At 41.3% G+C, this 15,982-nt stretch overlaps 1 protein-coding gene across 5 annotated transcripts in view; it reads right to left on the bottom strand.

The window, feature by feature from the left end:
• The window catches only part of si:dkey-230p4.1 (trichohyalin), a 34,457-nt gene extending 25,260 nt beyond the window's left edge, over positions 1–9,197 (bottom strand). The window contains exons 1-9 of one of the 5 annotated variants that reach the window (XM_044365684.1): positions 9,030–9,197; positions 7,464–7,491; positions 7,409–7,432; positions 6,836–6,984; positions 6,593–6,730; positions 4,582–4,659; positions 4,213–4,283; positions 3,937–4,102; positions 2,167–2,273 (exon numbers count right to left, since the gene is read on the bottom strand). In XM_044365684.1, the coding sequence (XP_044221619.1) occupies positions 2,167–2,273; positions 3,937–4,102; positions 4,213–4,283; positions 4,582–4,659; positions 6,593–6,730; positions 6,836–6,952 (677 nt within the window). In that variant the 5' untranslated portion in view covers positions 6,953–6,984; positions 7,409–7,432; positions 7,464–7,491; positions 9,030–9,197. The other 4 variants (XM_044365685.1, XM_044365688.1, XM_044365686.1 and 1 more) reach the window with 4 other exon arrangements.
• Between the last annotated feature and the right edge of the window lie 6,785 nt (positions 9,198–15,982).

The following is a 15,982-nucleotide window of genomic DNA, read 5'->3' as shown; positions in this document are numbered from 1 at the left end:
CTTACAGCAGGTTGGTCAACTTACAACAGGTGAGTCAACTTACAGCAAGTCGGTCAACTTACAGCAGGTCGGTCAACTTACAGCAGGTCGGTCAACTTACAGCAAGTCGGTCAACTTACAGCAGGTCGGTCAACTTACAGCAAGTCGGTCAACTTACAGCAGGTCGGTCAACTTACAGCAGGTGAGTCAACTTACAGCAGGTCGGTCAACTTACAGCAGGTCGGTCAACTTACAGCAGGTCGGTCAGCTTACAGCAGGTCGGTCAACTTACAGCAAGTCGGTCAACTTACAACAGGTCGGTCAACTTACAGCAAGTCGGTCAACTTACAGCAGGTCGGTCAACTTACAGCAGGTCGGTCAACTTACAACAGGTCGGTCAACTTACAGCAAGTCGGTCAACTTACAACAGGTCGGTCAACTTACAACAGGTCGGTCAACTTACAGCAAGTCGGTCAACTTACAACAGGTCGGTCAACTTACAGCAAGTCGGTCAACTTACAACAGGTGAGTCAACTTACAACAGGTCGGTCAACTTACAGCAAGTCGGTCAACTTACAACAGGTCGGTCAACTTACAGCAAGTCGGTCAACTTACAACAGGTCGGTCAACTTACAGCAAGTCGGTCAACTTACAACAGGTCGGTCAACTTACAGCAAGTCGGTCAACTTACAACAGGTGAGTCAACTTACAACAGGTCGGTCAACTTACAGCAAGTTGGTCAACTTACAACAGGTCGGTCAACTTACAGCAGGTCGGTCAACTTACAACAGGTGAGTCAACTTACAACAGGTCGGTCAACTTACAGCAAGTCGGTCAACTTACAACAGGTCGGTCAACTTACAGCAAGTCGGTCAACTTACAGCAGGTGAGTCAACTTACAAGAGGTGAGTCAACTTACAGCAGGTGAGTCAACTTACAGCAGGTCAGTCAACTTACAGCAGGTCGGTCAACTTACAGCAGGTCAGTCAACTTACAGCAGGTGAGTCAACTTACAGCAGGTCGGTCAACTTACAGCAGGTCGGTCAACTTACAGCAAGTCGGTCAACTTACAGCAGGTGAGTCAACTTACAAGAGGTGAGTCAACTTACAGCAGGTGAGTCAACTTACAGCAGGTCAGTCAACTTACAGCAGGTGAGTCAACTTACAGCAGGTCGGTCAACTTACAGCAGGTCAGTCAACTTACAACAGGTGAGTCAACTTACAAGAGGTGAGTCAACTTACAGCAGGTGAGTCAACTTACAGCAGGTGAGTCAACTTACAGCAGGTGGGTCAACTTATATATTTCTAAATATTGTAAACTGTTATTTATTTATGTTATTTATTTGTTCCATTACATAAAATATGTTTTGATCTTTTGAATTTCTCTTATTTAATAAAAACACTGAAAGACTTCAGCTCAAAACTCTGCAGCTCGGCTGTTAACCAGAACCAGAACCAAGAGGAGAGATCACATTAGTCCAGTTTTAGCTGCTCTGCTCTGACTTCCTGTAACATTTAGAAATGACTTTTAGGTCCTTAACAGGCTCAGACAAAGCTACGTCGCTAACTGCCTCGTTAAGTATCTGCCTCGTTAACGAACAGCCTTGTTAACTAACTGCCTGGTTAAGTATCTGCCTCGTTAACTAACAGCCTTGTTAACTAACTGCCTTAAGTATCTGCCTCGTTAACTAACAGCCTTGTTAACTAACAGCCTCATTAAGTATCTGCCTCGTTAACTAACAGCCTTGTTAACTAACAGCCTCGTTAACTAACAGCCTTGTTAACTAACAGCCTCATTAAGTATCTGCCTCGTTAACTAACAGCCTCGTTAACTAACTGCCTCGTTAACTAACAGCCTTCACGAATGCTGTGATCATCTGCTGCTGGTTTATTGGGGATTCCAGCAGCTGAAAGATCAGCGGTGCAGCAAAACTATGAAACACTAGCGACAGATATCAGCTTTACTTTAGCCGTTCACTAGTTTCCCCTCAGTCTGCTTTACACGTAAACACTACTGTACTTTTAACACATTCTTTGTTTTAACTGATCTAGTTTATTATTGATATTATTATGTATACTATGTTATGTGCCGGTGGGTTTGAAGCGCTTGGTGCCTGTAATTTCTTTTGTTGTATTTTGAGCTGCAATATTTATTTTGGTAAGAAAGATGCAACACAAACAAAGTACCTGTCAGTCGCTGTTTTGATGGTGTGACAGTGTCGTCTCAGAGTGACCACAGACCTCCACACTGACAGCAGGCGATCCTGCTGCTGACCCACATTTCCTGCCCGACACTGGACACACAAACACACGCACGCACGCACACACACACACGCACACACACGCACGCACGCACACACGCACGCACACACACACACACACGCACACACGCACACATGCACGCACACAAGCACACACACACACGCACACAAGCACACACATGCACACGCACACACACACGCACACACACACGCACACACACATACACGCGCACACACACACACACGCGTGCACGCACGCGCACGCACACGCGCACACACAAACACGCACACAAGCACACACGCACGCACACACACACACACAAACACACACACACATTAGGGGAAAACAGGAATAGTATTTGGATCGTTTCCATATTGCAGGAATCAATACCAGTGTAAAAGTCCATTACTAGTAAAATATTCTGTATATTTATAGGCTGATTCCAGTATTTTGAAGTATATTTAAACCAATAAACAAATAAATAACTTCAATATTTCTCTGTAACAATGTCATGCTTTGAAGCTGCATTTAAACCATAATGCTGAAGATACAAAACATGTAACTGAACACTTAATAGAATAAAAATAAATTATTAAATATAGACGCAAGCGCAAATTCGCAGGTTCAAACCTTTTGGGCTCAACAGAAGGAAGCAGCTCAATCCGCCAAAATTAAAGCCACAGACAACCACGAGCGGGAAGTTAAGTCACCTCAGTTTACTTCTGTTTAAACACGTGATGAGACCAATCATCAGAGAGCCTGCGGGTTTTAACTCGGCGTGTATGTTCAGGTGAGCGCAGGATGTCTCCGATGAGTTTTAATGAGTTATAAGCAAAGATGTGATAGGCCGAGCCCACTCGCATCGATCAATATGGCGCTTCAGGTTAATGTTAATACCCGCCCCCAGAGATCGCCCATCAGTTTGGGTGAAGTTCTGGTCTCCAGGTCTTCAGATATGCGTTTGTGGAATTTCTGGCGCCCCCTACGGGTCGGGCTCAAAATGGACAGTTGATGAGTTATGGCCCCGCCTTTGCGAAGATATTTTGGCTGATGGCGGCCATGTTTTTCAACTGATCTTGTTCATTTATAATAGAAATGTGTATCTCAGTCCTCCAAGGCTCCAAACTTGGTATTGAGTCAAAATTCGAAAACTTCTAATTCTTTTATTGTTTTGTTTCCTGCTTTTTTTAGACTTGAGAGCGACGCAACCTTTTAAAAAATGGATTTTCAGGCCTTAATTACAGCGCCACCATCTGGTCGACTGGGCTCGTATTTCTGTGAAGCACATACACGTAGTTTCCAGTTAATGTGCCAAGTTTCATGGTTTTAGCTCATTCCAGCTCACAGTAACTTGAGCTGCAGCAGTAGATAAATAATAATAATGATAATTATAATAATAAACCAGAACAGACTTAGAAGAGTTGGTTCTAAAGTCCAATGAAATATTATATTATGGATTCATATCACTCGGTCTAACTTGATACATTTATTTATATGTTGTCAGGTAGTTTAATCTAAAACATTATATTTAAAAGATCATCACATATTTTGTATGTTAACTATTAACTTGAAGTACAGCTGTGAAACAAATGTAATGCACTAAAAACTGCAACATTTCCCTCTGAAATACACAAAGTATGAAGCTTAAATCAAACATCAAACTGAATCCCACACAACTAAAACCAAAATGCCGACCTCCTTCTCTCTCTGCCAATCAGCTTCTCGCTGCTCCGCCTCCTCCACAGCTCTTGTCCAATCAGCTGTCAGCTTCTGAACATCTTCCCTCAGGGCCTGGTTTGCCTGCTCTGATTGGCTAAGCTGCTCTCGGAGGAGAGTATTGGTGTCAACCAGACCGACTGACCTGCAGAGACACACACACACAGGTGAGGCTGACACACACACACACACACACAGGTGAGACTGACACACACACACACACACACACACACACACACACACACACACACATACCTCTGCTGTTCCTCCTCCAGCCTGATGAGGGCGCTCTCCAGAGAGTCGCTGTGTTCATCTCTGATCTTCCGCTACAAAACACAAACACACAACACCATGAACATGAAACACACACACACACACACACACACACACACACACACACACACACACACAGCAACACTGGATTACTGCAATATCAGAGTAGGAGAGCAGATGGTATTGTAGTAGTATTGTAGAAGTATTGTAGTAGTATTGAAAGAGTACTATGACAGTACTGTAATAATACTGTAGAAGTGCAATGGTAGTACTGTAATAGTACTTTTGTGTTAGTATTGAAGTAGTACAGAGTAGTACTGTTACAGTACTGTAGTAGTACTTGAGTCTAACCTCAGTATTCAGTAGTTCTGTGTGTTCATCCTGCAGATGAAGCTCCAAACTCTGACATCGATCTCTGTACTCCAACACCTGCAGACAGTAACACACTTAGTACAACACACTGCTAACACTGCTACAGTACTAACACTACTGCTAACACTACTGATAACACTGCTAATAACACTATTACAGTACTAATACTACTGCTAACACTACTGCTAACACTGCTACAGTACTAACACTACTGCTAACACTACCGCTAACGCTACTGCTAACACTACCGCTAACACTACTGCTAATAACACTACTAATAACACTGCTACAGTACTAACACTACTGCTAATAACACTACTGCTAACACCACTGCTAATAACACTACTAATAACACTGTTAATAACACTACTGCTAATAACACTACTGTTAACACTGCTAATAACACTGCTAATAACACTACTGCTAATAACACTACTGCTAATAACACTGCTAATAACACTACTGCTAATAACACTACTAATAACACTGCTAATAACACTACTAATGACACTACTGCTAATAACACTGCTAATAACACTGCTAATAACACTACTAATGACACTACTGCTAATAACACTGCTAATAACACTACTAATAACACTGCTAATAACACTACTAATAACACTGCTAATAACACCACTAATAACACTGCTAATAACACTACTAATAACACTGCTAATAACACTACTAATAACACTGCTAATAACACCACTAATAACACTGCTAATAACACCACTGCTAATAACACTACTAATGACACTACTGCTAATAACACTGCTAATAACACTACTAATAACACTGCTAATAATACTACTAATAACACTGCTAATAACACTACTAATAACACTGCTAATAACACTACTAATGACACTACTGCTAATAACACTGCTAATAACACTACTGCTAATAACACTACTAATAACACTGCTAATAACACTACTAATGACACTACTGCTAATAACACTGCTAATAACACTACTAATGACACTACTGCTAATAACACTGCTAATAACACTACTAATAACACTGCTAATAATACTACTAATAACACTGCTAATAACACTACTAATAACACTGCTAATAACACTACTAATGACACTACTGCTAATAACACTACTGCTAATAACACTACTAATGACACTACTGCTAATAACACTACTGCTAATAACACTGCTAATAACACTACTGCTAATAACACTACTGCTAATAACACTGCTAATAACACTACTGCTAATAACACTACGGCTAATAACACTACTGCTAATAACACTACTGCTAATAACACTACTAATAACACTACTGCTAATAACACTACTGCTAATAACACTACTGCTAATAACACTACTGCTAATAACACTGCTAATAACACTACTGCTAATAACACTGCTAATAACACTACTGCTAATAACACTGCTACAGTACTAACACTACTGCTAATAACACTACTGCTAATAACACTACTGCTAATAACACTACTGCTAATAACACTACTGCTAATAACACTACTGCTAATAACACTACTGCTAATAACACTGCTAATAACACTACTGCTAATAACACTGCTAATAACACTACTGCTAATAACACTACTGCTAATAACACTACTGCTAATAACACTGCTAATAACACTACTGCTAATAACACTACGGCTAATAACACTACTGCTAATAACACTACTGCTAATAACACTACTAATAACACTACTGCTAATAACACTACGGCTAATAACACTACGGCTAATAACACTACTGCTAATAACACTACTATTAACACTGCTAATAACACTGCTAATAACACTACTATTAACACTACTATTAACACTACTATTAACACTGCTAATAACACTACTATTAACACTGCTAATAACACTACTAATAACACTACTAATAACACTACTGCTAATAACACCACTAATAGTGATAGATACTTTTTCTGATTGCTGACTTGGTGTCTGCTGTTATAAAGGTTATTCCAGACAGCGTTTCCTCACCTTGTTCTGCAGGCGGTGGATCAGCAGAGCCTGTCTGGCCTCCCTCTCTCTCCCCTCCCTCACCCTCCTCCTCCACTCTCTCTGCTCACCCTCCACACGCAGGGAGAGAGCAAGCGAGGGAGACAGTGACTGGCACAGCTAGAGAGAGAGAGAGAGAGAGATCAACACTGCTGATCACATGACACACCCCCCCCCCCCCCCCCCCCCCCCCCCCCCCCCCCGCCCGTTCCCACCCCTCCTCACCCGGTCATTCAGAGCTCTGCTCCTGGACTCTAGCTCCTCTCTTTCTGCTCGACTCTCGGCCAGCTCCTCCTGCAGCCGACACACCTCCCGCTGAAGCGCCGCCTTCTCTGAGTCCATGCCAGCAGGTTGTTCAAAGACGACGCCAGCAACTTTAAAAAAGACAGTTGAACAGCTTGTTGTTTCAAACTGAAGCTGACGGAACCTCTTAAGAACACCAGGACCTACTTTCATGATGACGATCAATTTAAGAAGTTATGAGAGTTTCCTTAAAAGATTTCTACAGACATTTCAATTTCTATACACACATTCAGCACTTCAGGGCATAGTGGTGCTGAACAGGCTGCGGCTCCTGTTCATACTGGATATTAAAGATCCTTCAAATGTGCTTTAATGGAAGTGATGTGTGATGTGTGTCCACACAGTCATTTAAACGTCTGTGTGAAGCTTCATATTAGCTTCAGACTGTGGATTTAGTCCTCCATCACTTCCATTGTAAGGTCATTATGAAGGGATCTTCTAATGGTCAGTATGATTACAGACAGAAACACACTGACTGTTGGTTTAATGACTGACCTGATGAACTATGAACTCGTCCTTAATAATAACTGATAATAATAACTGCATAACCTAATAACTGTTGATCACAATCCAGCAAACTAAAAAAAAAAAAAAAAAAAAAAAAAAAAAAAAAAAAAAAAGATACTCTTAAAACAACAAATATCAGATCAGTCTTACTCAGTGATGAAGAACAGGATGCAGGTGGACAAAATAACAGAAACACCTCAAAACAAAGCCTGCTGTCATCAACTCCTCTGACACAGCTGAGCATTTTAATCTTCATACAGTGTGTAGTATGTATTATATTGTCAATGGTGGAGAGTGAGTACATTTACTCAAGTACTGTATTTAAGTACAGTTTGAGGTACTTGTACTTTACTGGAGTATTTCCATATGATGCTACTTTCTACATTTCAGAGGGAAATATTGTACTTTCTACTCCACTACATTTATTTGACAGCTTTAGTTACTTTTCAGATGAAGATTTGACACAATGGATAATATAACAAGCTTTTAAAATACAACACATTGTTAAAGATGAAACCAGTGGTTTCCAACCTTTTTGTCTTTTGACGTCTTACAAAAAGCAGTGTGTAGTCGGGGTCACATTTCACATGTCTATGAGTTGTTAACAGCTCCACCAAATAGTGATTTTTCCCTCTAAACTTCTCACATGCTTTCATTTCAATAAATGTTCAAATGATCCAATATTTCAGCAAAAATCAAAGATTAGAGAAAAAGTCCAAAAACTGAAAACAGATTTGTGTATCAGAACTTTGTTTTTTCTTCTTTCCTCTCCCATTAATCATCTCACCACCCCTCAGATTTATCTGCTGACCCTTTGGAGGGGCCCGACCCCTAGGTTGGGAACCACTGGACTAAACTAGCTAACTGTATATAAAGTAGTGTAAACTAGCTCCACCTCCAGCAGCTACAACAGTAACATGCTGCTCTAACACTGATGCTTCACTATTAATAATCTAATGATGTCATATATAATAATATATCAGTCAGAGGGACCAAACCACTACTTTTACTGCAATACTTTAACTACATCAAGCTCATAATACTTATGTACTTTTACTGCAATACTTTAACTACATCAAGCTCATAATACTTATGTACTTTTACTGCAATACTTTAACTACATCAAGCTCATAATACTTATGTACTTTTACTGCAATACTTTAACTACATCAAGCTCATAATACTTATGTACTTTTACTGCAATACTTTAACTACATCAAGCTCATAATACTTATGTACTTTTACTGCGATACTTTAACTACATCAAGCTCATAATACTTATGTACTTTTACTGCAGTAAAGTATCTGAGTATTTCTTCCACCTCTGTATATATGTGTGTGTGTGTATAATCAGCTTGTGTTGAGTGTTAATCCTGCTATTAAACTGCACAGACAGCAGAAACTCTGACCTGCCAGAAACAGAGACTACGGGTCCCAACGGCTCCTCTAAGTTACAGACTGTCAAACTGCACCTGAAGACTCAGCCGTTAAATGAAATCCATGAAATGAACTGTCGGTTTTTAGAGGAATAAACTGCAGCTAGCCCGTTAGCCTGTTAGCCTGTTAGCGCGCTACGAACAGCAAAACAAACGGTGACTACGGTCGGTACCTGCTGAAAGCTACTGAAAGCTGCTGGACGAGCTTCACTCACCACCAGTCAAACAGAAACATTTAAAGCTGTGAATCCGACACAGCTTCACTCATTCGGCTAACATTCAAACAGGGAAACATGACCTTTCACCCCGGTGACGGTGAGGTCACGTGACACGACCGGCAGGAAGTGATAGTGTGCACAAAGTAACGGAAGATTAAACAGCGACACCTGCTGATAGAATTTATACAATTAAAATATTTGTATTGACGTTATATTTATATTGTAAGGAAAGACAAACATGAAATTATAAATAAATATTTTTAAAAAATATTGTTGACGTCAAATTAATTCATTAAGAAAAGACATTCAATTATACACTAAAAGAAATAATTATTATATGAATGTCACGTTTATATTGTAAAGGAAAAAATCTATTTAAAAGTTTAAATATTATAGTGTTATTATTTATAGCCCCAGGTCCCCGGAGACGCCAAGGAACACTGATCACCAGTTGAATATTCCTACCCCACACTGAAGCACCCATACCTGGGTAAACACCAGCCCCAGGTCCACTGGAGGGCTCCAAGAACCATGCCCACCAGTTGAACCTTGGGATCCACTCTTAAGCATCCTTTCCCAGGCTACATCAGGCTGCCCATCAGCCGAACCAGTTTACCCCACATTTAAGCACCCATAACTGGGCTACACACCCAACCACGGGCCCCCAGACTCTAACCTTAACCCTAACCCCACCCCTCCTTTATATAGATGAGACTGGGAAATCACTATTGATCAGACTTAAACAACAACTAGGTCTAACTGGGAAAGGCAAGTCACAAAAGAGGCTAGAACAATATTTTAATCTACATGGAGTACAACATCTGTCCATTGCGTGCTTGGAGTTGAAACCTGGCTGGACCAGTGGACAGAGAAAGAGGGCAGAGAGACTATGGATCCAAAAGTTAGACACATGGGCCCCTAACGGCCTAAATGAGGCCAATTATAATTAAATGGTTAATGTAGAATCTCTGCAATAACCACAGATCCTTTTTATTTAGTCCACCTTGGTTTTACTTTTCTATTATTATCCTTGGTTAACATTCATGAAATGTAATTTATTGTAGTATATTATCTTTTCATCCTATGAATTTTTCTATTAATTTTCAACATATTTATATTCATATGAATTTTTTCAACAAATTTTGACCTTAATATGGCCAAAAATAAGAAAAATCCAAGGTGTAAAAATCAAATGTGTCACCCCATGAATTACCTGTGTCTTTATGTCAATGATGAAGATTAATTCATTAAATTTCTTGTCCAAAAAAAGAGTCTCCACTCTAGCAAAGGACCACCATAAGGGGGTCAACCCTAACCCTAACCCTAAGTGGGAGACAAACCTTGTCAGGGAGATGATTTATGTTGTTTTGCCTTTTGCATGAATTAGTTGGATGATTATTATTATTACATTGCTGTATTGGCTGATACACTTAGTAATTCTGGGCTTCCACAATTGAGCACTTTTGGCTGATATGGAGAGCTCCTGCAGATTAGTCAGACCAGGAACCTGTCTAATTTAGGGCAGTGACAGAACCCCCCCTTTGGGTCCACAAGGCCCAACATGTTTCCTCTTTTTCTTATATTGTGTGTATTTATATACAGTGCTGCTTGAAAGTTTGTGAACCCTCAAGAATTTTCTGTATTTCTGCATAAATACTTGATCAGATACTTACAAAAGTCCTAAGACTAGATAAAGTGTACCCAATTAAACAAATGAGACAAAAAAAACTTAAGTAAGTGAACCCTTGCTTTCAGTAACTGTAACTGTGTTCAGTAAGTGTGACCCTCTTTTGCAGCAATAACTTCAACCAAACATTTCCAGTAACTATTTATCATTCCTGCACATCAGCTTGGAGGAATTTTAGCCCGTTCCTCCTTACAGAACAGTCTCAACTCAGGGATGTTGGTGGACTTCTTTACAGAACTCAGAACTCACAGCTCCATCAGTGATAGAAAAGCTGTCCTGGTTCAGAGGCAGCAAAGCCGCCCAAACCATGATACTACCAGCACCACGTTTTACAGATGGTTTAAGGTTCTTACGCTGGAATGCAGTGTTTGCTTGTCACCAAACATAATGCTTCTCATTCAAGACAAAAACTTCGATTTTGGTCTCATCCATCCACAGAACATTGTTCTAATCACCTTCTGGCTTATTTATGTGGTCTTGAGCAAACCATAGATGGCATCAATGTTCTTTTTGGAGAGAAGTGGCTTTTTCCTTGGAACTCTGCCATGCACGCCATTGATATTCAATGTTCTGATGGTGGACTCATGAATAGGGACTGCAGCCACTGCACAAGAGGCCTATAGTTTCCTAGACGCCTGCTTTTGGTTTGATTTTTGTTGTTCGACCACTCCTGGGCTCAGACTTTGATAGTGAAGACCCAGATTTCTCTTCTGTAAATAACGCAGGACCTCCCAGACTCACACTTGATTGTCATCCCATTGATTGAAACACCTGATTCTAATTACCCCTTCACATGTATTTATAATCCTCAAGGTTCATATACTTTTGCCACACACAAATAAGTAACATTGGATCATTTTCCTCAATAAATAAATGAACAAGTGTAAAGTTTTTGTGTCATTTGTTTAACTGATGTCTCTTTATCTAGTTTTATGACTTGAATGGAAATCAAGTCATAAAATGGAGACATTTCCATAGACACTTGGTTTACGGGTCTATGACCTAGTTTGGGCAAGATGTGCATTTTCATCCAAATGGGCACGAGGATGTGAAAGGCCCCAAGTCCCACAGGCTGTTGACAGGGAAGAAAAACTTGAGAACATTGTAAATTGGAATTGTGGGGTGTGCTGCAACAGATGAAGATGGGGAAGAGATCCTAACCTTCCCATCATCTGAAAATACATGAGTAGCAGTAAACCGAGGGCAGTTTCTCACTCCCTTATCCGAAGGGTTTCAATAGCACTTTCCCCCGCGTCTCTATCCCCTTCTGTTGCGGAGAAGAGCTAGGGTTAGGATTACCGTGAAAACAAGGACCTATGGTTCTGCATGGCACATATGTGGTAAAGCTCTCCAAGAGCTTTCCGGCGGTCTCTGTTGGATGTCCCAGACCGCTACCGTCAAGGAGATATGGCCCTTTAAAACTTGGAAATTCTGAAACTTTGGCGCCCTGCAGCTCCTCATGGGAGGGTTAGGGTTTTGGAAATTTGGAATTTGAAGGTAAACTGCGGAGTAGAGAAGCACTCGTAAGCCTCGTCTGTTTTCCATTTGCCTTTCACCGGTTAGTAGAAACTGGTTTCGTGAAGAGCTTAGACAGGTTTTTTCAAAGGTTTTTGTGTGAAATCTCAGTTTTAAAAGAGGTGTGTTTATGTGCAGCTAAGTAACATGTTAAAGCGCTAGCGCAAAACCCTAACCCGGTCCTAACAGATTGAAATCTGGAATCGACTAGAGAAGCACTCACAAGCCTTGTCTGCTTTCCATTCACCTTTCATCAGTTTTCGAAGCCAAAACAACCCGGCCGCCGGTTCCCCGCTGGGCACCGATGGGTCCCCTGCAGCGACCCAGACCGAGCCTGTGAATGAGGCTGCTGAGGAGCCAAATAATCATCGTACCGAGGAACCCCCGCTGGCCTCTCTGTCCAGGCCAACTGCAGAGGCCCCGACTTGGCCCCAGACTGAGAAGGTGTCCCGGGGCGAACCAGCCAGATCCAGAGCCATAGGCAGACCCAAGGTGGCCGCCGGATCTCTGCTGCATTACCCCCTCAGGCCGAACTCCCCGGTTGAGCGCTGGCCATCTCCAGGGCCACGGATCCTGGCTGCCCACCAGAAAGTGAAGAGTACCGGTGGGGCTTCAAAAAAAGGTTCTAAGCATTGAGTTCTGTGTACAAGTTTGAATTTGACACATCACAGTGTGACTCTGTCAATAAATTCCAAATTCTCATCTAGTAAGTGGGCGGTAGATTGATGAGAATTTGGAATAATTCCAGATTTCTATCTATTATATGGTGGCAGGTCACATGGTCAGAGGTCAAAGGTCACAGAAGCCATATTGACTTCACTTCCACATGGTCCATGCGACACAAGGTAAGATGCTCTCTTTAAAGTGCCGATTTGGATGGGCAGAAACTGGTTCAAGTGTTTCATGAAGAGCTTAGACACATTTTTTCAAAAGTTTTTGTGTGAAATCTCGGTTTTAAAAGGCATCTGTTGTGGCTAAGTAACATTCTAAAGTGCTAGCACTGATCTTAACCCACTGCATCATAATAGATGGGAATCTGGAGTCACGATTTCAGATTTTCATCTGTTAATATATAGAAATTTGGAATTTGAGGGTGATGAGCACAGTAAACTGCTGAGAAGAGAAGCACTCGTTAGCCTCGTCTGTTTTCCATTCGCCTTTCACCGGTTTCACTGTTTTCAAGTGTTTTGTAAAGAGCTTTTCGTAAAGAGTATTTTGTATGAAATCTCAGTTTTAAAAGAGGCATTTGGTATGGCTAAGTAACATTCTAAAGTGAAAGTGCTGATCCTAACCTGCCATGTTATAATAGATTAGAATCTGGAATCTCAGATGACGGTGCATAATACTAGATTGAAACTTGGAATTTGACCTTAAGGGTCAGCATTGTAAGTGCAGACATTTTCATATACTTAATAATAATAATATTATAATAATAATTTTATAATATCTCTCTCTCTCTCTCTATCTATCTATATATATATATATATATATATATATATATATATATTAAATAAAGAAAACTATTATATATATATATATATAATTGTTTTCTTTATTTAATTATTGGCTTTAATTATTGACCATTGTCTTACTTTGCAGGTACCACCAACTATGCACCATGAGAAGTAGGCTCTGGCACCTCTTCATTATTGTGCCACTTTTGTCGTTCACTTCAGAATCAGCCATTGCCTTGAACATAACTTCATCCTCAGTGTCACCTGTTTATGCAGGACAGGCAGACAGTGCAACCCTCAACTGCCACTTCACACTCTCAGATCAGGATGTGGGACCAATTGATATCGAATGGAGCCTCAAATCTCCAGATGTCCAGAGAGAAGAAAAAACTGTCATTTGGTATGCTGTAGATCAGATATATGCCAATATATTTAAACCATTTGAGGGCTGAGTTAATTTCATGTCTCTTGATCCTGCGAGTGGAAATGCTTCAATAGTCATTAGGCACTTGAAATTTTCAGACTCAGGCACCTACCAGTGCAAGGTAACAAAACTTCCTGGGTACAGCAGCATTTTAATTTGGCTGGCTGTGATGGAAAGGCCAAGTAAACCTGTTACCTGGAGGGTGAGGCTAGGTTGCATAATAAAGTTGTTCTCAAATGCAATTCCAAACACAGTAGCCTGTCCATATGGTACACGTGGTCCAAGCCACATGGACCCCAGACATTCTCCGTTAAGCCTATGTCAGGTGACCTATCTTTGACAATAAGCACAGAAGATGAACCGGGAGACTACATCTGCACATCGCATAGCTTTTTTGGCACAGAGGAGTGTGTTTCAACACTCACTCTCCCCTCATCAGTTAACTCGGCTGTAGCCTCAGTTTCTGCACTTGTGTTTGTGACCTCCATCTGTGTCATAGAGATCTGCTACCGGAAAAGAGAGCCTGGAGAGGACATGGGGAATAACATTGTTGAAGATGAGCTGCCTCCTCACAGATTAGACAAAAAGAGCCTGTCGCCACAGGAGACCTCCACAGAGCAGGACAACTGCCACATCCCCTGCCAGGACCAACTCCGCCGCGACCCCAGCCGATGTTCCTATATCGGCGCTCCCTAACACCTCGCACAAGGCGACGCCCATCAATTTCTATTGTTTTCTACTGTTTTTTTTTTTTTTACATGCTTCAGTTTTTGGTGCATGAATTATCAAATTCTATTAAAACAAGGCCCATCAATTATTCCATATTCTCATCTCTTAAAGTTCCAGATTCTTATCTGTTGATATGGGTACAGATGAGACTGTGGAAGATTCAAACTGTGGTTCTGTATTCCCATCTAATAGTACGGGATGAATGGAAAAAGATGAGAATCTGGAATCATGCGACGATAATTCCACATATATGTAAGATATGGCCCCGTATTATGGCTGATGACAATACGGCTGATGCTCAGATGACCTTTGACCGGTCATGTGAGCATCAGTCGTATTGTTCTCCTCTCCATGTGCTCGAGGTAAGTACTTTCTTTGAAATTGCCATTTTCAATGTTTTTTTTGCCCGTCTGGACAGTTCCAATTGGTTTGGGGTGTTTTATAAGGCACTCGGGCACATTTTGGTACACTTTCTCAAAAGTTCTTGTGAAAAGTTTTACCTTTTAAAAAGGGTGTTTTGTATTGCTAGCAAACATGCTATAGTGCTAACACAAACCCTAACCCGCCACGTCATAATAGATGAGAATCTGGAATCTCAGATTTCAGTTATGACGGTGCATAATACCAGATTGAAATTTGGGATAAGACCTTTAGGGTCAGGGTTATAAAAATGCAGACATTTTTCTTTCTGCACCTGACTGAGATGCTTTTACTAACTGCAACCTCTCCCTTCTTTGTGCCTAAACCTAACCCCAGTTCAACATGTAGCCGCCACCCCCAGACTACGATCGGCATCACCGTTGGAACCTAAGAACATGCAGGTCACCGAGTCAAAAAGAGCCTGTTTGGCTGAGCTGATCGTCCGCTGCCAGAGACTTCCCCCGAGCAGGATGACTGCCGCGCCCCCTGTCAGGATCGACCCCACAGTGACCCCAGCTGAGCCGATATATGCTCCGATGTCGACGCTTCCGACTTGGCCTAACACCTTGGACAGGGCAACGCCGGTGTTGGATCTGAACAACTGCCCAAACCAATGTCCGGTTGCCGTGCGTGAGCCTACCACGGTTCGCATTTCCCTGCCCCCCTCTCAGCGTACTGT

The sequence above is a fragment of the Thunnus albacares genome, chromosome 11 (assembly GCF_914725855.1).
Source record: "Thunnus albacares chromosome 11, fThuAlb1.1, whole genome shotgun sequence".
NCBI classification, from domain to species: domain Eukaryota; kingdom Metazoa; phylum Chordata; class Actinopteri; order Scombriformes; family Scombridae; genus Thunnus; species Thunnus albacares.
Note: the sequence above shows the minus strand (reverse complement) of the source record. Positions and strands in the feature narration are given on the sequence as shown.